The sequence below is a fragment of the Carcharodon carcharias genome, chromosome 13 (genome assembly GCF_017639515.1).
Source record: "Carcharodon carcharias isolate sCarCar2 chromosome 13, sCarCar2.pri, whole genome shotgun sequence".
NCBI lineage: Eukaryota > Metazoa > Chordata > Chondrichthyes > Lamniformes > Lamnidae > Carcharodon > Carcharodon carcharias.
The window spans coordinates 32,644,100-32,664,203 of record NC_054479.1 but is presented as its reverse complement, the minus strand read 5'-3'; the positions used below and the strand labels follow the sequence as shown (position 1 = coordinate 32,664,203).

The following is a 20,104-nucleotide window of genomic DNA, read 5'->3' as shown; positions in this document are numbered from 1 at the left end:
AATTAAGATAGCATTTCCTATTTTTAAAAATATTAAGCTGAGCAAGACAAGTGTACCACATTTTGTGACATGTGCAGGAAAATGTATTGAATAAAATTTGAAGCTGCAATCACCAAGGTTAAAATCGCAGAATCGCAGAGTGCAGAAGAGGCCCTTCGGCCCATCGAGTCTGCACCGACTTATCGTCCTTCTCTACATTCAACCTAATACAAATATTCTGCTAGTGCAGCTTCATTGGTATCTACTGTAGAATTGGTATCAGATTCAGAACAAGAGTTTAATAATTAAAATTAATTGGGATTCAATAATATTTGATTAGACTTTAGTTTTAGTTTCTGAGGTACAATCAAAACATCATTAAACTGTAATTTTTGTAAGCATTTTAATCCCCTAACTTCTCATCATTGTTTATATATTTTAATAAGATATATTTGTTGCATTATTTTTGCAATAATATTCTGTGCAAATTCACTAGGGTAATGTGGTATTCAGGCTTCATAAAGCAACACCATATTATTTTGTGGCCTTTTCAAACCTCTCGTCTCCTTTTTCAGGTGATCAGGCGTTCTCAAATAAAGACCTATTGTTTCCAAAGCTTGTCTATTCTAGAACTTATGTTGATCTAACTAAAACTGTTGCCTAAAGTATAATATCTGTCATTATTAACACAAATGCCACTTTCAGAGAAGTGTGTAAAATGTAGTTAAAAATTCATCACTGAACTGAGGGATCTATTGTCAAACACTTGTTCATTCTTGTGTCAACTTTCCCCTAATTTCCAGAAGAAACAAGTCAGGAAATGTGAAATACTGCTACTCACATAGTAGCCAAAGGTAAAACACTTGAGTGTATAAGCCTGTAAGTTAACCCGTGCAACTAATAACTTTATGGCTGAAAACGCATTGCAATTAATGTGTGACCCAAGTTATTAACGGATATGCATTCAAAAATCTCAACTTTTTTTGTCCCCCTAAGATTCTTCTATGGTCATGTAAAAGACTAATCATCTGATATAGGAAACATGTTTACCTACCACACACATACCTACTCTTAGATTAAAAAATTAGTGTCTGTTATGAATATCTAGATTAGGTCTGGTCAAGTGGCACACACCTGACCCCACACAAAATTTAAATCAGTGTTCACATTAATTTGTACATAAGTGTCAAACTATTGGCACAAACAGGTCCTGGTGTTCTGATTCAGGATTTATTCACCAGTGAGATAACAGTACTAATAACAAGCCATTGAAAGCTTCCAGGCCAACATGATCCAAACGGGACAAATCAGTAAATAAGAAATAGACGTGAAACTAAACTGAATTGCCTGGTCTCAAAGCCCGTGTTATCAACACTCATAGATTGCAAATGGCCCACAAATGTTACAGTTCTATTATTACTGATTAGTTCATGGTTCCAATCAGGTTATTGAACAAAACAATTCAGTCCATTTTTAGCTACTAAAATGCTCCACCAGGTTAATTTAACATTTTATCCAATCTGCAAGCCCTCTACTTTCACTGAGCCTGGCTCTCCTTCCTTCCACTTAGGTCCATCCCAAGTATTCTAGTTCTTTAGGCTCCCTCTAGTTAAGGCCCACCCAAAGTATTCTGACTTTGGCCCTTTTCTTTTAATTCATTCATTGGGTGTGAACATCGCTTGCAAGGTCAGAATTTATTGCCCGTTCCTAATTGCCCACTTGATCCCAAATCTACCGACTAGCTCCCTGTCCATCCTGACCATAAGGAAGTAGCCTGGACCAATTCAATCCAAGGTGCAGCAGTCAGTTTCTTACTTGGCTGAACCTGTCACTGAATGCAGTAACCACCTCTCTACTTGTCCCAACCTGCCTCTGAATTCCATGCATCCCAACATCACCACGCATCATTTAGATTGTCAGGTCGGCAAGCGTACAGTCGACTCGGCTGCGCACCCGCCGAACTGTCAAACGCCTATTAAGGCCATTTAAAAACTAATTAAACTCATAAACTGAGCTGCCGTCCAACCTTAAGGTTGGTGGACAGGCAAAGAGCCCAGGCGGCCTTTGCATTTTTCATGGAACCTCAGCCATGGGTGGGATGAGGTTTCATCAAGTGTTTAAAAATTGAATAAAAAATTTTATAAAAATTCAGTGACATGTCCCAGCTCATGTGACACTGTCACATTAAGGGTGATGTCTTAAAATTTTTTTCTTTATTCAAATTCTTGAAACTTTAACTAATCTCCCTGAGGCACCTGTGTGCCTTAGAGAGATTTCTGCACTCTTTTGTGCACATGTGCAAACGAGCACAGGCCCCGACTCAGGGAACCCCCCCACCGACACAGGGAGCACTCAGCACTTCCGGGCGCACATCACGCTGGGCAGGCCTTAATTGGCCTGCCCACATAAAATGGCAACACAGACCTGATCAGGAGCACTGATCGGTTCTGTACCCACCCCCGCACAAATCCCCCAGCGGGGGGGCCCCTGAGTGCAGTTGCCAGCTTTTTGTCTGACCCAGGTATACAAGTCTTCACTTTCCAATCTTCTATCAGCCAAGTCCCTGGTCCCCTGCTGCTTCCCAACTCAGTTCCCTACATTCCTAGGTAAGTGTAGTCCAAAATGTTACTCACTACCACACACGGCAAATTGGGAATCCAAGTAGCAAAAATGCTTTCTTGATTATTTCATTAAAAATTGAATAATAGACACTTATTGGGCATGTGATTTCAATATTCATATTTGCACCCTATACACATGTGCACTTTAACATTTTGGTGCCTTTGTAGGTAAAATGGTAGACGAAAAACAGTGTATGATTGGTTTTCATCGGTGTGTGTGCGCTTTACTTTATTCATTACTGAACAGTGGTAGGTATTTGTTAAGTAAATATAGACCTGAAGTACATTTACCTGCAAGGTTTTTTCTACTAAAATTAGTTTAGTATGGTTGAGACAGTGTCACAGGTAGCCACACTGAATGGCGAGTTGGTGATTTTATTGAACATTATTTTAGCCCAAAAGGACGTTACCACACATCCTACCCACCCCGGCCCCAGCAACCACCACCACTCTCCCCTAACTATTTTGCTTGGAGTATGAAGTTTCTAATTATGTCAACATGAAAATATTATTTGTCCTCTTATTTGAATGGATCACACATTAATTATGATGACAATTTCTAGGGATGAGTAATATACTGTGGTCTTTGCCTGCATGGTGCTTACTAAAGCATGCTTTAAACTTTGAGAAATTCCATACAAATGGCCCATCCAGTCTTTACAATACTGGTAGCATGGTGCTTATTGCTTGCATGAACTAGTTTGTATTTTGCCAGTAATCACTTGTTATAAAGGGGTATCTTAATTGTCATTTTAAATCAAATCTGTCGATAACCAAATTCACTGACAATATTGTAACCCACATGGAAGCTTTAATATGTATTTGTTGTCTAGCAGTGTTCCCAGAACAAATTCCGGATTTTGGATATGTGCAGAGAAGCCTGAGATATTTGTTCTATCTGATTGTTATTGGTTTTTATTTTCTCTCTCATTATTTCAATGTGGATTTTTTTCTGTCCTTTATTTGATTGGTTTCATTTTAGTTCTTGCAAATTTATATTCAAATCAACTCCACAAGTCATTGGTAAGTTCCGTAATTAGTATTTGAATAATATGCTTTGTGACAGGTAATGATAAATATTATGTCAAATAACAAACGTCTGTTATTTTTATGTCTGTGCTTCACATGGTTCTTAGTGACCAAAAATGTACTTTTAACAGTAGTCCCATTTTGTGTGTATACGTGTATAATTTTGGAGTTTGTTTCCAGCCTTTTTCAACATTGCTGGTAATGGGGTGCAAGAATAGGCTGATGTGATTCAACTGCCAATTTTCCCCTTTCGTTTTTAATAACAAAAAAACTAAGGTTCCACTTAAGAGTTCCCTTTAACCCAACTGACACTGAGGGCTCACTGCATGAAAACTATATTCCTCCACTTCAGGCACAGCAGATTGGAGCACCAGTGCACTACATCATCATATTGTTTGATTTTTAGAACATTAAAGCGAGACTCCCATCTGGTTACTTCTATTCTGTATTGCAATGCTCTTCTTCCATTTCTAAATGCCAGTTCATATGAAGTGTATAGAAATAGTGCACACAGGAAAAATCATATACTAAACTAAAAGAGAAAGCAAAGAGGTTTAGTGATAATAGACAACAGAGAACTGTTCTGACAAGCAATCACAGAAAAAAAATAGATGCAAATATCACTGGCTTGTGATAATACCAACACCAGTACAGCTAGATTTCCAGTTAGCAAAAGTGTTACCCACGTTACCATTATTAAGGGGAATGGTAAGTGCAATAGAGAATTACAGGACATAGGGGAAAACAGTAGAGAAGTAACATTGCTCAGTTGAATGTCCAAAATATTTTCACTCACGGTGGAAACAATTATCTGTAGTGTTTGATTTTCTGGGTTCTTTATATATGGTGCAGAAATTAAACGTTGGTTTCCAAAATTCGTTTATGTCACATTTTGCTTTGTATTGTTTTCTCATAATCTCTGTATAATGTTTATACTTCAGTCTGTAACCCTTAAAATTAGCTCCTTACAAATCTGTCTTTCAGCGTTCAGAGTTACTGGCAAATTCAAACACTGCATGAAATATAATTAAATACAATTTCTGCATAACAAATGCATAATGTCTACAAAACATGAATTGCTTTGTCATCTAAAGAGACTTTGTATCACTTATTATGAAAGAGAGCGTAAAGCAATTGTACAAAGGGAAAGAAGTTTAGCTTATAACTTTATTAATCAGTCTTCTGTTGAGTGACCAGAACCAAAGCAACTGAGCTTGTAACATTTCACCTAGGAATATGGATGTTTTTCTTCCATTCAGTACATTCTGGATAATAGTCTACGTTAATATTATAACCATATCCAGCATGTAGTTTTCTTGTATACCCTTGCCCAATAAAAGAGCAACATACTTTGATTTAAAAATAATGAATTTATGAACAAAATTGGTGACACTTAGTGTTTACATGAAGCTGATAGTTGTAATCAAGTCTCCTTAAATCTCTCATCCCAAACCCTTTTTATGAATTTGCAGTGCAAAATTGAGATCTCTAGAACAATTGACATGGGAAAGAAGGTATTTTACACAGCTATGAGGTTGTGCAATTCACTTCTAGGGTTAGTGGTTGAGGCAAAATCTATGATAACATTCAAGATTAGACTGCTTAGGTGAACAGAGGAAATAAGAGTTGAAGATGTATGGGAACAAGGTCATTAAATATGATTAAAGTTATTTGCGCTCACAGAGAATAAATATTTGAAATGGAATAATTGGGTGGAATAGCCTGTTAGCGTGTTGTATCCTCTATTTCTATGTTACCTAAACTGTTAAGAGAAACAAGTCATTCAAAGGGAAGTACTAAATGGTTTGGAATTTGTCAAAAATAAAGTGGATAATTAGCAAAATACAATAAAGCTTTCATTTTTAATAAAGACAAAATGAATTAGTGATTTGATTGAAAAAGGGCTCATTTTGTTTTACTGGTATATTTTGCTTTATTTACTCTGTTTTTATGAGGAAAATATCATCATGGATCATTGTATGGGGACCAGACTATAAATGGTTGTGGCCCTACAGTGGGGTGTTCCCAGAATGTACTTGTAATAACCATGATGTTTCCACATGCTTGGTACCTGCATATAGTTTGCAATACAACAGCAAAGGGATCAGACCATGTGACAGAAGTTTTTTTTGCATGAGTTAAAATCTCCTTTTACTTTAAAATATTGTAATGTCTGCAAGGATACTTTGTTATCACAAAAACAATTATCATTAATATTACTAAGACCACTTGCTTCAAACTGCAAAACATCACCTGTCTTGGCCCTCCTTCAGCCTATCTGCTGTTGAAACTCTCCTTCATGCCTTTGTTACATCCAACTTAATTTTTCCAATGCTCTCCTGGACCACCTTCCATAAACCTGAGGATCCAAAATTCTACTGCCTGTATCCTAACTCATGCCAAGTCCCATTCACACATTACCTCTGTACTTGCTGATCTACGTTGACTCCCGGTCTAGCAAAATCTCAATTTTAACGCCTTCAATCTTGTGTTCAAATCCATCCATGCCCTCATCCCTCACTATCTCTGCAACCACATCCAGCCTTACAACCTTCCTAAATATCTGCAATCCTAATTTTGGCCTCTTTGGATTCCTGATCTCCTTCACTCCACGATCGGTTCCTATGCCTTCAGCTCTGAAATTCCCTCCCTAAATCTCTTTCTTCTTATCTCTCTTTCTTGAAATCACTTTTCCTTTGAAACCTTCTTCTTTAACCAAGCTTTTGGTCACCTGTTGTAATATTTGTTATGTGGCTGTGTTATATTTGAACTGATAACACCCTCATAAAGTGCCTTGGGACCATTTGCTGGGTCAAAGATACTACATAAATGTGAGTAGTTGTTAACTATGGTGTATGGGAGGTATCTACATCCAATGGATACATAAAACTTTGTGTAAGGCTAAACCTGTTACATAGGTTGCATGTTTTGGTGCTTGTGGCATGTTGATTAAAGCATAATCAGCCAGCTTCCATACCTCAAGACTACCTGGCAATTTTGCACAAATTGCTAATTGCTCTCATATATTCAGTAGGAATGATGCTTCGAGGTTAAAGTAGTATTTGGCTTTGTACCTGAGCTGGGAATGCTTAACTTATGGGGTGACAAATGTGAAATACATATTCCATTCCCACATTAGTTAGTATTCCTCATCTTGCGACCAAAAATTCATGAAATAATGCACAGAATAGTGATAAAACACTGAAGAGCTTCCTATTAATGTTCTTGCTGCTGCTGGGATCTGATGTATGTTTTCTTTCAACAGGAAACAAGGTAGTGGAGATAGTCTGAAGAGTCCTGACCTGCCAGAAGTTGGAGAGGATGAGGTTCTGTCATGAAGCTACATGCAATAAAGGACATTGTGCATGTTCTTTGGGTGCCCCAATAAGATCGAGTCAGCTGCTGGAGGATGGCAGATGTGTCAGAGGCCTTGAATGCATTAGAAGGGCATTTCTAAGGCATAAGTTCCCAGCAGCAGTCAAATCAGAAGAAGTTTTAATGTCTTTTGTGGTTTTGCATGAAAATGCTTTGAAATGTTTCACTGCTTGGAACACAAGTATTTTGGGTGCAAGGCGTGGAAATAGTGATGTGTGGGTATAGATGTCAGGTTTTAACATTTTAAATCTTTATACAAAATAACTTACTTTTTTAAAGTATCTGTGTTGCATTTAATTAAGGTCATTGTGCATGTTTCTTAAAGGCGCTATGGGGCCCAGAATTTCTTCTTAAAATGGAGGAGAATGTAGGTATTTGAAAAGTGATTTTTAATGCCATAATATCAATTAAGATGCATATTATAAAATGTTTACAATATTAGCTTAATGTTCAGATCTGGGTTTAACCTTTTTCAATTCTGTATGTACCAGGTAATATCAATTTGGCTGAAGTACTACAATATCAAAAAAAATGTACCTTATTAACATAGGTTAGTTTGCATAATATTTCATAGACTAGTTTATATGGGCCATGTAGTTCATTAAACTTAATTTTACTTCATAAAATGTACTCTAGTGATTGTAGTGAAGACATTTTAATATTTTGATCCTTATTCTTAATTGCCATAAGCAATCATACCTTCTTTGTAGAAGTGCTAGACCCCTAGATAGCTGGATTACTTATTTTTAAAATATTTTGCATATGGAGAGTGTGTTTGATAATGCATATTAATCAGCGTAACAAGAATTTATCATAGCATTATTTCGTTCAGGGTTAAATGTTGCAGTATATATAGGTGGCAAGGTTTTCTGTAAAAAAAAAAAAAATTACCTCATTTTTAAGGGTATAGTCTCCCATATTGGTTTTGATAACCAACCTTGTCCCATTTTTCATAAAAGCTGTTCTTTGAAAGCAAAATTACAAGTGCAGAAAAGTGCAACAATTCCTTAGTGTATTTTTTTCCAGATAATGAGTACCAATTCTATGGTATGCAATGTGCTTCAGTTATTCAATGGAATGTTTTAGCAGAGGGCAGATGCTTTACATTTGTTGTGAATTTCTCAATGTGTGACTTCTACTGAAAGCACTGTAGAGGACTACTGATCCTTTCATAATAAAGAGTAATAAGAAATTAAATGGAAATAGTTGTTAGAAGTTTTTATTTGTAAATGCATATAGAGGGAAAAAATGATGCTTCCCTGTTCATGGTCATGTGATTTTAATGCAGTTATGTATTACATTTATATAGAAACTTCCCGCTGTTAATTATCTCACTGTTTAAGAATGATAAATATAAATTTGTAATGTAGAAAAACCATTATTGTCATGTAACTGTGCAAAACGTGTTTGGGTAAAACCTCACCTACTTTAAGATGCTCCTTAAAACCTACCTCTCTGAGCAAGCTTTTAGTCATTTGTCCTAACATCATCTTTGGCTGAATGTCAATTTGTGTATGATTATGCTCCTGTGAAGCACCTTGGAACGTTTAACTATGTCAGAGGCGCTGTATTATTGCAAGTTGTTGTTGATGAAATGTGTGTTCACACTTTGAAAACAAAGGACACAGTGGCCTTTTATCCTTTTGTGGTGTTGACAATTTTCAGTGCTCAACTACAAGTTATAATTATGATACATTGCTGCAATATTTCTCAAATAAATTGCCAAATATAATGTGTGCATTTAATAAAACAGATTCTTATGCTTAAGTTTTATACAGTGGTCAAATATTATCTATTATGTACCAATGAAAATAGTAATTATACTTGATTATCAGTTATGTCCATGCATATTTAGAATAGAAGCTCTCTAAATGTCTCTAACATTAATATTTGCTCTAGCTGTTTCATGGTGAACTTTCATCCAGTATTTCATTACCAAAAGCTTTTGTTTTCTATGAATAGATAAAATATAAGTAAATTAAATGTAAACATTATCTAAGGTCTTGAAATACAACCCATTACTTTGGGAGCTGGAAGCACTGCATCTGTTAAGGTTTGTCAACTTTTTACTGTGGGTCGCATAGTAAAGTGATATATTTGTGAAAAATGTTTGATTATGTGATGGATTACAGGATAATGTAATAAATGGATGTTTATAGGAATGCTTGATAAGTAATTTATGTTGAGATTTTATTGATTATAATAATGGATTTCTAGAAGTTATAAGGCAATTGTAAAACTTTATATTCTGCGTTAAACTGTGTACTGTTTTCATCAATAAAAACATTTATTACAGTCATCTGTGTGTTTGATTTAGTACAAGTAATTTAAAACTGATTTACAGCCTCCACAGTCATTTGTAATTTTGAAGGATAGGCAATTGGCTTTCAGTGAATCCTCTGTAAAGTATAAAAACAAAAAAACTGCGGATGCTGGGAATCCAAAACAAAAACAGAATTACCTGGAAAAACTCAGCAGGTCTGGCAGCATCGGCGGAGAAGAAAAGAGTTGACGTTTCGAGTCCTCATGACCCTTCGACAGAACTTGCGTTCGAGTCCAAGAAAGAGTTGAAATATAAGCTGGTTTAAGGTGTGTGTGTGGGGGGTGGAGAGATAGAGAGACAAAGAGGTGGGGGGGGGGTGGGGGTGTGTGGTTGTAGGGACAAACAAGCAGTGATAGAAGCAGATCATCAAAAGATGTCAACGACAATAGTACAATAGAACACATAGGTGTTAAAATTAAAGTTGGTGATATTATCTAAACGAATGTGCTAATTAAGAATGGATGGTAGGGCACTCAAGGTATAGCTCTAGTGGGGTTTTTTTTATATATAATGGAAATAGGTGGGAAAAGGAAAATCTTTATAATTTATTGGAAAAAAAAAAGGGAAGGGGGAAACAGAAAGGGGGTGGGGATGGGGGAGGGAGCTTACGACTTAAAGTTGTTGAATTCAATATTCAGTCCAGAAGGCTGTAAAGTCCCTAGTCGGAAGATGAGGTGTTGTTCCTCCAGTTTGCGTTGGGCTTCACTGGAACAATGCAGCAAGCCAAGGACAGACATGTGGGCAAGAGAGCAGGGTGGAGTGTTGAAATGGCAAGCGACAGGGAGGTTTGGGTCATTCTTGCGGACAGACCGCAGGTGTTCTGCAAAGCGGTCGCCCAGTTTACGTTTGGTCTCTCCAATGTAGAGGAGACCACATTGGGAGCAACGGATGCAGTAGACTAAGTTGGGGGAAATGCAAGTGAAATGCTGCTTCACTTGAAAGGAGTGTTGGGGTCCTTGGACGGTGAGGAGAGAGGAAGTGAAGGGGCAGGTGTTGCATTTTTTGCGTGGGCATGGGGTGGTGCCATAGGAGGGGGTTGAGGAGTAGGGGGTGATGGAGGAGTGGACCAGGGTGTCCCGGAGGGAGCGATCCCTACGGAATGCTGATAAGGGGGGTGAAGGGAAGATGTGTTTGGTGGTGGCATCATGCTGGAGTTGGCGGAAATGGTAAAGTATGTTCATTTATATAGAAATTGCAACACAAATAGGCCATTCAGCCCTACCAGTCCACATAAGCACTAGTCTTAATCCTGTAAGCTAGCCCTGCACTCGTATCTGACTTCAACCATCGCTCAAAACTATTTTTAAAAGTTAACGTGAGGGTATTCTTTTTATCAGTGTAAACCAATTCTTGTTCAAACAATTTTAAGCCAGTGGGATCAAGTTAAAAATGCCAAAGATTGATGTTGGGAAGTAAAAGACCTGTAGAAATGTTTTGCATTTTATTTCAGTACTTTTAAAAGTTTTTAAGGGAGCTTGTCTTTCTGTGCATTTTAACACTTTGGTTTGTGAAAAAAGACTCATGCTGAGGTAAGTCAATTAGTTTGTGTTCAGTAAGTATCATTGACTGGTCTTGTATGATGCCCCAAAGCCTTCTTGTGTTCTACACAGTGAACCTGACCGGAAGCCTGATAAACAGAAGTTGTAACTATAGTTTTATTTAAAACAGGTATTTTACAGGCAAATCACTTCGGAGGATCACCAGCCTCTGGTCTTCCTAGCTTACCTACATACTTCTTTTTAAAAAAAAATCTTTACATTTTTGTTATTTCCTCACAACTCCCATCTTTTTCTAGGCCCCCCCATGGCTGTCTCCACCAAACTTTCTTTTTCAGTAGTAGGTTCTTACATGCAGGTTTCAGATTCATGGCTGCTTTCAATGTCATTTCTACACAGCACGCCTAAATCTGGCATCCCCCCACCTTTTTTTCTTTCAGGACATTGAAAAATCATGAGGCATCAAGACAGAGTAGATAGAGAAATCATTCCCTTTGACAGAGGGGTCAAGCACCAGAGGATACAGATTTGAGGTGATTGGCAAAATAATCAAAGGCGACACATGAAGCATCCGATGAAAAAAAAATGTGCAGAGTTACAGGGAAAGGGTAGGGGAGTGAGTCCCGCTGAACTGCTGATAGAGAGTCAGCATGGACTGAATGGCATCCTGTGCTGTAACAATTCTGTGATTCTAATTGTACACCTGTTAGCCCAGATGGAAAAATCAACCTTTTGAGGATATGAAAATATTAACATCGGTAGGATTTTAATCAAGTAGCAATCTGACTGGGAGATAACAGGGAATGATAACATGGGTAAGAGCGGGCAAGTGGATGGTTTAAATGGGCAAACATTCTTGAGCACACTGGGAAGCCAGCTGCAACCCATTAGCTTCTAGGTTTTACTGAGGTGGATTAAGGGGAGGGCAGCCAGCCCACTGTCAGGGACGAATTGGCATTTTAAATGAGGCTGGAAACCTCTGACTTTTAGCTGCTTTGTTGTTTTATAGGGCCAGCTGAGTTTCCCAGCCTCCTTGTCAATTGTAGCAACGGAATGGCAACTTCAGGGAGAAGGCACTTCACAGCACTCCTCATGGGTGAGGAGGAGTAGGAGTGCTTCCTCCTGGTCCTACAAGTACCAACCCCCACCCCCCCCACCTCACTCTATACAATTCACCCCAAGTTTTGGACTCCTGCCATGTTATGGTCCGAAATCAGACCAACCTGGTCACATGCCTCCTCCAGAATGCTCCCCGCCCAAATGGAAGCCAGGGTCAATTAGGGTGACTTCCACGAGAGGGACCTGTCAGGTTATGCAGTTAAAGCTCCAGAGCATATGAAGAAACACAGACTTGCAGGTTTCTTGGGTGCTACCAAAGCACCACTTCATCCTCCAACCCCAACACCACTCTCAGGGTGTCAGAAAGTAAAAATTTCCCTCATTACTTCTACTTTGGTAGTTCTTGTTGTTCCTCATTAGCATCAAAATTGTAATAAAAAGTCATATTCAGCCGATTTAGTCATCTTTAATCACATTTTTTAAATAACTTTATCCAGGTCAAATAGTGCTTCTAAATTTATATTTCCATTTTCAGAATCCACAAAGAACCAAAATTATACATTCTAGTACATAACACTTTTCCTTTAAAGTTGTTGATTAAGCTCTTCAGGTCAAGCTCATTAATAAAACTTATTTACAACTTTAAAATGGACTTAGTAGCCAAGAAAAAAAGGTTCAGTCATGCAATTGCAGATTTCACAGGACTGATATCAGTTTGTGGTTCCGGAATTCTGTGTGGCTCCATATGAAGTTTCTGATTCAATACCCTTTTAACATGAAATATAATGTTATTCATTTCCATAGATTTTGTTTAATATAATCTTACATCCTTAGTACTGTAATTCAGGAATTTTATACTTTCCCAATAATCCTCCATCACATAATGTCTGATTCAAAGGGATGTTGCTTAAAATTTTACTTTTTTCAGAGTGCATATTGCAATTAAAGATGACATTTACTTTGCTTTTAAATAGTGTATGAAGTGTAATTATTTTCTGAAACCATTTGTGCTTTTGGAAAAAATAATTGCACTAATAAAAAGCTGCAATATATACTGTAGAATTGTCAAACTTTTCCATGTTTTTGTTTTCTTTAGGATAATGGTTTTATATTTTATGGCAAGAAAATAATTAATTGCAGTATATATTTTCTTCTTCATGGGATTTGAGCATCTATAGCTAGGGTAGCATTTATTGCCCATCCCTAATTGCCCTTAAGGTGGTGGTGAGCTGCCTTCTTGAACCACTACAGTCCATGTGGTGTAGGTACATTTACAGTGTTGTTAGGGAGTTCCAGGATTTTGACCCAGTGACAGTGAAGGAATAGCGATATATTTCCAAGTCAGAACGGTGAGTGGCTTGGAGGGGAACTCCCAGGTGGTAGTGTACTCATCTATCTGCTGCCCTTGCCCTTCTAGATGATAGTGGTCGTGGGTTTGGAAGGTGCTGTCTAAGGAGGTTTGGAGGGAGTGAATGTTTGTGGATGTGGTGCTAATCAAGCAGGTGCTTTGACCTGGATGGTGTCAGGCTTCTTGGGCGTTGTTGGAGCTGCACTCATTCAGGCGAGCGGAGAGTATTCCATCACACTCCTGACTTGTGTCTTGTAGATGGTGGACAGACTTTGGGGAGTCAGGAAATGAATTACTTGCCACAGGGTTCCTAGGGTGGAATTTTCCCAGAATTGCACTAAGTATGGTAGCAGGCAGGTAAAATGGAATCCTACCTGCTGACGAAAATGGCAGATTTTCATGCCATATCATCCAAAGCCTGCCTCATTATTTATTCACTCCAGCAAATCATGCTGTTTCCATGGTGAGCGGGCTCTCATTCACCTGCCCACCCGCTTGTTGCATCATGCCAGCCACCATCTTTAAAAGGCAGCCACCAGCAAAGCGCTCATCGCCACCATCTCACCACCACTCCCCGGGAGACATAGCCAGCAAAGGAAAAAAGGCTGCAGCACGCCCCCCCCCACCCTCCCCCCGCCCACCCCCGTTTCAACGACAGGTCTCTTGAGCAACTGCTGGAGGCCTGCCGGGATGTGCTCTACCCCTGCTCTGGCAGCAAGATGAGTAACAAAGTCAACAACCCAGCTTAGGAGGCAGTGACAGAGGTGGTCAGTGCAACCACCCAGCAGAAGACGACAGCCACCCAGTGCCACAAAAGGAATCACTCTTTTCATCACTCCCAACTCTTTCACACTCAAACCCATCACACATCCACAGGGCCCACACTCTGCCAGTGCAAGGGACATCACCATTCACTCTTAGGCACTGTCATTGTCCTCATCCTGTCCATGGGACCACTCACCACCCACGCAGGCCAGGCATACTTATCATCTGGCCTGGCAAGTGTCTTGATATGCTCTCCCCATCTCTATCCATGCAGGACAAACTGGCTCACAACAGGAGGGAAAGGTCGCAGACAGGTGGAGGGATGCCAGAGGTCAAAATTCTGATAGAATTCGGAAACACAGCCATCCAGCTGGCCAGCAATGACCGGGATCGGTCCTGTGCTGACGGTGAGGTCAGCGCTGCTCTACCGAGTGAGGATCCGGCAGTGCAACATCCATCAGACAGCCATGCCATACGTGATGTGTCCTCTTTCACAGGCCACTGCCATGCACTAATTAACCTCCCCTTGCTTACACAGGCACATCTGCCAAATAGCTGACAAAATCTGTGACCCAGGGCCTCCAATGAAACTCCAAAGAAACCTCTGAAGAGGAATCTGAAAGCACCCACCCTTAAGTCCTGACACAGCGCTCACCCACACCCTCCACCAGCACAGAGACACACACCTCAGTGAGACCTAGCTTTAGAGTAGCCTTGGGATCACAATCTGGTGAGCATATTGCACTGTCTGATCCACAGCAGGTGGAGAGAGGGACTTCCCAGGACCCCGGCATTCGGAGGATTGCTGGAGGCCAGGACATTGCTGAGTCCAAGTCAGATAATGAGCCTTTGGATTCAGTTATGTCACAGTTTCTGGAGCTGCAAAGGCAAGCTAGGAAATATCAGCAAGGGATGTCCACTGCACTTCTCAGGTTGCAAGGCACGATGGAGGAGTCCATTCATCTTCAGGCTGAGGTGATAGTGCCGGCATTGCAATGCACTGAGGTCAACACCGGCAGGATGGCAGCCGCCACGGAGACCTTGGTCCAGGATGTCACTCCTGCATGGGCTTAATTCCATCGCTGATACCATAGTTGGCCTCCAACAGTGTGTACATGAGAGGGATGCTGGGCAGCTCAATCTCACTCCAGCTACCCCTTCTGCTTAGGCACCCAGAGGGAGGAGGATCAGCAGGTGCACGCTCCGGGACTGACCGGCCCATCCAAATCCCATCTTCCTGTGACCTCTACAGCTCTAACTTCAGTTTTACAGGCCAAGGAGGGTGCCACTGACACACAGCAGGACCCTGAAAGCAAGCCTTGGCCCTCCAGAGGACCTCCAAAGTCATCCCAGACACGGCATGACAGTCAGCAGGCTGCCTCCACTTCTGCTGTGGATGGCCGGGGAGCACCAAGACGTAGCAGCAGGGTTAGGGAAGTTAGTTAAAAATAGTTGCACAGCCTGGGCACAGGCATTAATGACTTGTACATACTGTTCACTATTGTCAATAAACTCCTAAGAATGTCACCCTGCCTGTGGCTCCTTTTTCTGATGAGAAGTGTTCTTGTCATTCAGATATGAAACCTTTCTGCAAAAGATAAAGACAGGTGTCTCAGTCCAGGGCCTCTTCCTTGGGCTCTGTGCAGCCTTCAGACCATAGCGGTGGTCCAGCCTCACACTCCCTGGAAACATTACTGATACCTGCACCTCAGCGATGCTGGTCATTGCTGCCAGAATGTAGTGGGCAGGTGCTAGAGAGTTCTCTCATCCTCTCTGTGTGCTCTCAGCACATTTTAAGGTGGGGCTAGCCTCCATCACACCAGCATCTGCGACCAGTGATATTGTGCACCAGCTCCTGAAGGACTCTGGTGTTGAAGGCGGACACAGCATCAGATGCGTCTAAACTTTCATGGCTGCGTCTCTGAGATGGCCCTGATCATGGATTGCAAGCGAGCTGCCCACAGCCAGACAGGAGTCAGACATTCTTAGAGGCTATGTGAAGATCTATGGAGTGTCCTCACTGCATGTTGTCATCATCCTCCTGCGATCGAGCAACTATTAGGGCCTCCACTGCATCTCCATGATAGGAGCATTCTCACAGAGGGTTTTGGTGGTGCCATAAGCCAGACTGGAGTTAAACGATGTGAGGATCTATGGGGTCACCTCATTGCATATCGTCATTGTCCTCTGCAAATCTGGCAGGTATGAGGGCTTCCCGAGCATGCCCGCCTTGTCTAGTCAATGCGACAGCCTCATCCCCTTCACTGTCAGCACAGAGGACCCCTTCACCCTCATCCCCATCGGCATTCCCCTCATTGGAGGAAACATGCAGCCCCTCCATCTCCTCCTCAAGCAGCTCCTCTCCCTGTTGCAGTGCCAGGTTGTAAAGGGCGCAGCAGGTGACGACAATGCGTGACACCCTCTGCGGACTGTATTGCAGGGCTCCACCAGACTGGTCCAGGCACCGGAACTGCACCTTCAGCATCTTGATGGTCTGCTCCACCAAGTTACGGAGCTGCTGCATAAGTTTCATTATACATTATATTGCTCTGCTGCAGTCTGAGGCCGCCGCAAGGGTGTCATCAGCCACAGCCTCTGTAAGTAGCCCTTGTCTCTAAGAGCCAACCCTGAAGTCTCTGTGGACCCTGGAAGACTACAGAGATCTGCGAGTGACCCGAGATGTAGGCGTCATGCACAATCCCGGGAAACTGTGCGCACACCTGCAGAATGCATTTCTGGTGGTCACACACCAGCTGCATGTTCAGTGAGTGGAAGCCCTTGCGGTTGATGAAGTCCACGAGTGTAGCTTTGGAGACCTGAGTGCAGTCAACCGCACCCTGCACCTGTAGGAATCCCAAGATCAGGGTTAATCCAATGGCGCTTGCATCCTGGCTGTCCCGGTCCCAGGTAAAATGCATTAAGTTGTGTGCCCTAGAGAAGATGGCATCCATGACCTCGGGTGCATTTGTGGGTGGCGGATTGTGAATTCCCACAGAGCTCACCTGTGGAGCCCTTAAAGGAGCCACTGGCTTAGAAGTTGAGTGCTGTGGTCACTTCCACAGCCACTGGCAGTGGATGCCCTCCATGTTCCCTTGGCTCCAGGTCCTGCAGTAAGTGGCAGACATGAGCCACCAGGTCCCTAGACATGGACAGTCATCAGCGACACTGGTTCTCAGTCATCTGCAGGAATGGCAGGTAGCGTCTATAGACCCTGGGTGTCACTAGGTGCTGACCAGCCACGACTCATTGTCACTCCTGGGCAGCGGGTGCGGGAGCCCCTGCTGCCCCTTCTTCATGAGGTTGCTGCTCCTGCCGTTGCGTGACCCGGGGCCTCAGTTGCTCTCTCCTCCGTCTTCTACAGCCTCTGTAGGCCATCAGGCATACAGCTTAGGTCACCAGGATCCATGATCCTGACATGGTCCTCCTGCAGCATGAAAGAGAGAGAGAGATGTGGTTATCATGGCTGTACTTAGCACCTTTCCTGACCCTGTGTGACTGCCCCTTAACGCTTCCCGAAGAGTGCTGGTCATCCCTCGGATGGCCAGAGGTGAGTGCGCTGCATGGCTGCCCTGTCAACCTGCGACATGGGGAGACACTGGTCCAAACCAGGATGCTGAGATTGCAAGTGGCTGTGAGTGCCTCCAGCAGTGACTGCTACATGGCCAGCATTGGCGAGGAGATTGTACAACGTGTGCAGCCCAACTGCTCTGTGGTCCAATAGAGGTGGCGGACTCAAAATCTGTGCCGGGGGTGTGGTGGGGGGGGGGGTAAGGTGTGGAGTACTTGATGGCCCTTTGGTGCCTCCACATTGCTTTCATAGGCAGGCAAGCTCGGAGCCAACCCCAATCACATCATTGTGGCTGTGCCTGATCTGTCTTAGTTGCAGGCATCGACAGTTTATACAGGTGTCCCTAATGCGTAGCCACTTCCCTCACGGACCCCCCCCCCCCCCACCTTAATTGCCTGTGCGTGGGACGCAGCGCCAGGGCAGCACTTGACACCCCCTCAGCAGTTGCCTCCGAGGCTGGCCAGCACTTGCCCCTGGACAACCCTTCCCCCAACCAGTTGCCCGCAACCCCTCTGAGGCCTGTAAACAATGGGCGAGCTGTGGAGAACGCTGCTGCTCATTCACCTCAGTTCCTCCAAAGTGAAGGCTGTCAAGTACACGTCGCCTGTGTGCTGTGTGTTATATGCTGATGTATTACAATTAGCTCACCAATGGCGAGAAATGCAGCCTGCCATTGGCGGGCTGAGCAGACGATCGTGACCTGCCTTCGCTCCGTCATGAAGCAGGTCATACCAAGTTTTCCATGCACGCCACCTATCACACCCGCCGCCAGTGGCTCAGAAATTTCCACCCTAGCCTCTGACTTGCTCTTAATTAGAGAAAATAAAATCCATTCAGGCATTCATTATGTAGAGAATTACAAAACATTGGTCCACCAGAGATGAATTTCTATTCATCATATACCTTAATTGTTGCCAATAATGCTAATCATCTTGAATACTGTTAAATGAATTGGATTTGAATTGATCACTACAAAAACAATCACATTTTTATTGTTGATTAATGCATAATTTAAAAAGTGATTGCATGAGGATCAGAAAAATCTCCTCAGCCTGTAAGGTGAGCAATATTTTTGCAGACTTACCAATTCATAATCTTCAACATACTTGTACTTCTTTTCTTTGTAGTAATTGCTTTTCTTTAAGAAGTACAAGACAATTATATCACACAAGATTGTTGCCTAAAGAAAAGGTTTTAATTGTTAGTTTTTTTTAATGTTAAAGTTAAAAAAACTACTTCAAATTAGCTCTTCAGCCTAAAATTAAAGTATTTGTCAATTTTTATCTTATATGAACAAAAAACACTTTTTAAAGAAGGTTTACCGGTGCATTGTACAGACAAGTTTTGCTAGTGCACAGAATGAGGGATGCACAGAGTGTGATTAAGCCTGAGCACAATGAAGAACGAATGCTAAATTGGGAATTTGGTATCAGTGGGATATCTGGCAAATTTTTCTCGAGCTATAATTTAGAGTAACAGTCAGACTCTGACTTAGAACTTTAAAACTGCTAGTTGTTTAAGAAGCCTAGTTTAACAGAAACTGAGTGGCAGTGGCAGTTATCTGTCAATCAACTGAAAATGGTAGCCTGAACAGATGTTAATTACTGTAGCAGGAAGCTGATTTAGCAGTTACAACTTGGGTGAGTCATCAGCCTTCTATAAAAAGGCAGGTTTTGTTACTGCACAGACTAAGAGAAGCACAGAGTGAGATGAGGCTTGACTGCAACCAGGGACAAGAGCTGAATTGGGGATTTGGTGCAGGTGGGATATCTCTGCAGAGGGGGAAAAGATGCTTCTTTTCATATCATGAAAGCAAAATAATGCAGATGCTGGAAAAACTCAGCAGGTCTGACAGCATCTGTGGAGAGAGAAACAGAGTTAACATTTTGAGTCCGTATGACTTTTCAGAGATCTGGCTCTGAAGAACAGTCATACAGACTCAAAACGTTAATTCCATTTCTCTCTCCACAGATACTGCCTGACCTACTGAGTTTTTCCATCATTTTCATTTTCATTTGCTCCTTTTCATATCTTTTTTCAACCTCCAGTAGCTGGTCTATGTTCTTCTTTTGTCTCAGAGCTAGGACACTTGTTTTTACTTCAGCTATGTAAATGAATAATTAATTTACTATTTAAATAAGGTTAGACAGATATGGCAGGGATGGTGGTGTGCCCTGATGGGAACATTTGGGAATCTTTGGAATGCATTGCTGTCCCGGAGAACAATATCTGTGATAAGTGTCTGTGGCTTGAGAAATTTCAGCTCAGAGTTGCTGTACTGTTGGCTGAGTTGTAGATATCACAGAGCATCAGGGAGGGGTAGAGTTATCTGGGTATTTTGTTCCAGGAGGGAGTCACACCTCTTAGGCTAGGTGGAGCTTTAAAGTTGGTCAATGATCAGCGACAGGAGATTGTGACTGCAATTCAGGCAGGTAGTGATGGGGGAGCCTCAGCCCTTGACTTTGTCCAGCAAGTATGAGGTGCTTGCTATCTTTGTGGAGGAGGAGAAAGGACTTACAGGATGGATGACAAAATTGACCA

The 20,104-nt window shown here is 41.8% G+C and overlaps 2 protein-coding genes across 6 annotated transcripts in view; one reads left to right on the top strand and one right to left on the bottom strand.

The window, feature by feature from the left end:
- Window positions 1-9,303, top strand: part of LOC121285855 (calcium/calmodulin-dependent protein kinase kinase 2-like) — a 102,837-nt gene extending 93,534 nt beyond the window's left edge. For 3 of the 4 annotated variants that reach the window (XM_041202752.1, XM_041202749.1, XM_041202750.1), the window contains 2 exons: window positions 783-833; window positions 6,895-9,303. In XM_041202752.1, coding sequence (XP_041058686.1) covers window positions 783-833; window positions 6,895-6,967 — 124 coding nt within the window. In that variant the 3' untranslated portion in view covers window positions 6,968-9,303. The remainder of the gene's footprint in view (window positions 1-782; window positions 834-6,894) is intronic. The other variant, XM_041202751.1, reaches the window with a different exon arrangement.
- A 3,029-nt stretch (window positions 9,304-12,332) lies between these two features.
- The window catches only part of LOC121285920 (P2X purinoceptor 4-like), a 56,066-nt gene continuing 48,294 nt past the window's right edge, over window positions 12,333-20,104 (bottom strand). Inside the window, exons 11-12 of one of the 2 annotated variants that reach the window (XM_041202867.1) lie at window positions 18,648-18,743; window positions 12,333-12,649 (exon numbers count right to left, since the gene is read on the bottom strand). In XM_041202867.1, the coding sequence (XP_041058801.1) occupies window positions 12,593-12,649; window positions 18,648-18,743 (153 nt within the window). In that variant the 3' untranslated portion in view covers window positions 12,333-12,592. The remainder of the gene's footprint in view (window positions 12,650-18,647; window positions 18,744-20,104) is intronic. The other variant, XM_041202868.1, reaches the window with a different exon arrangement.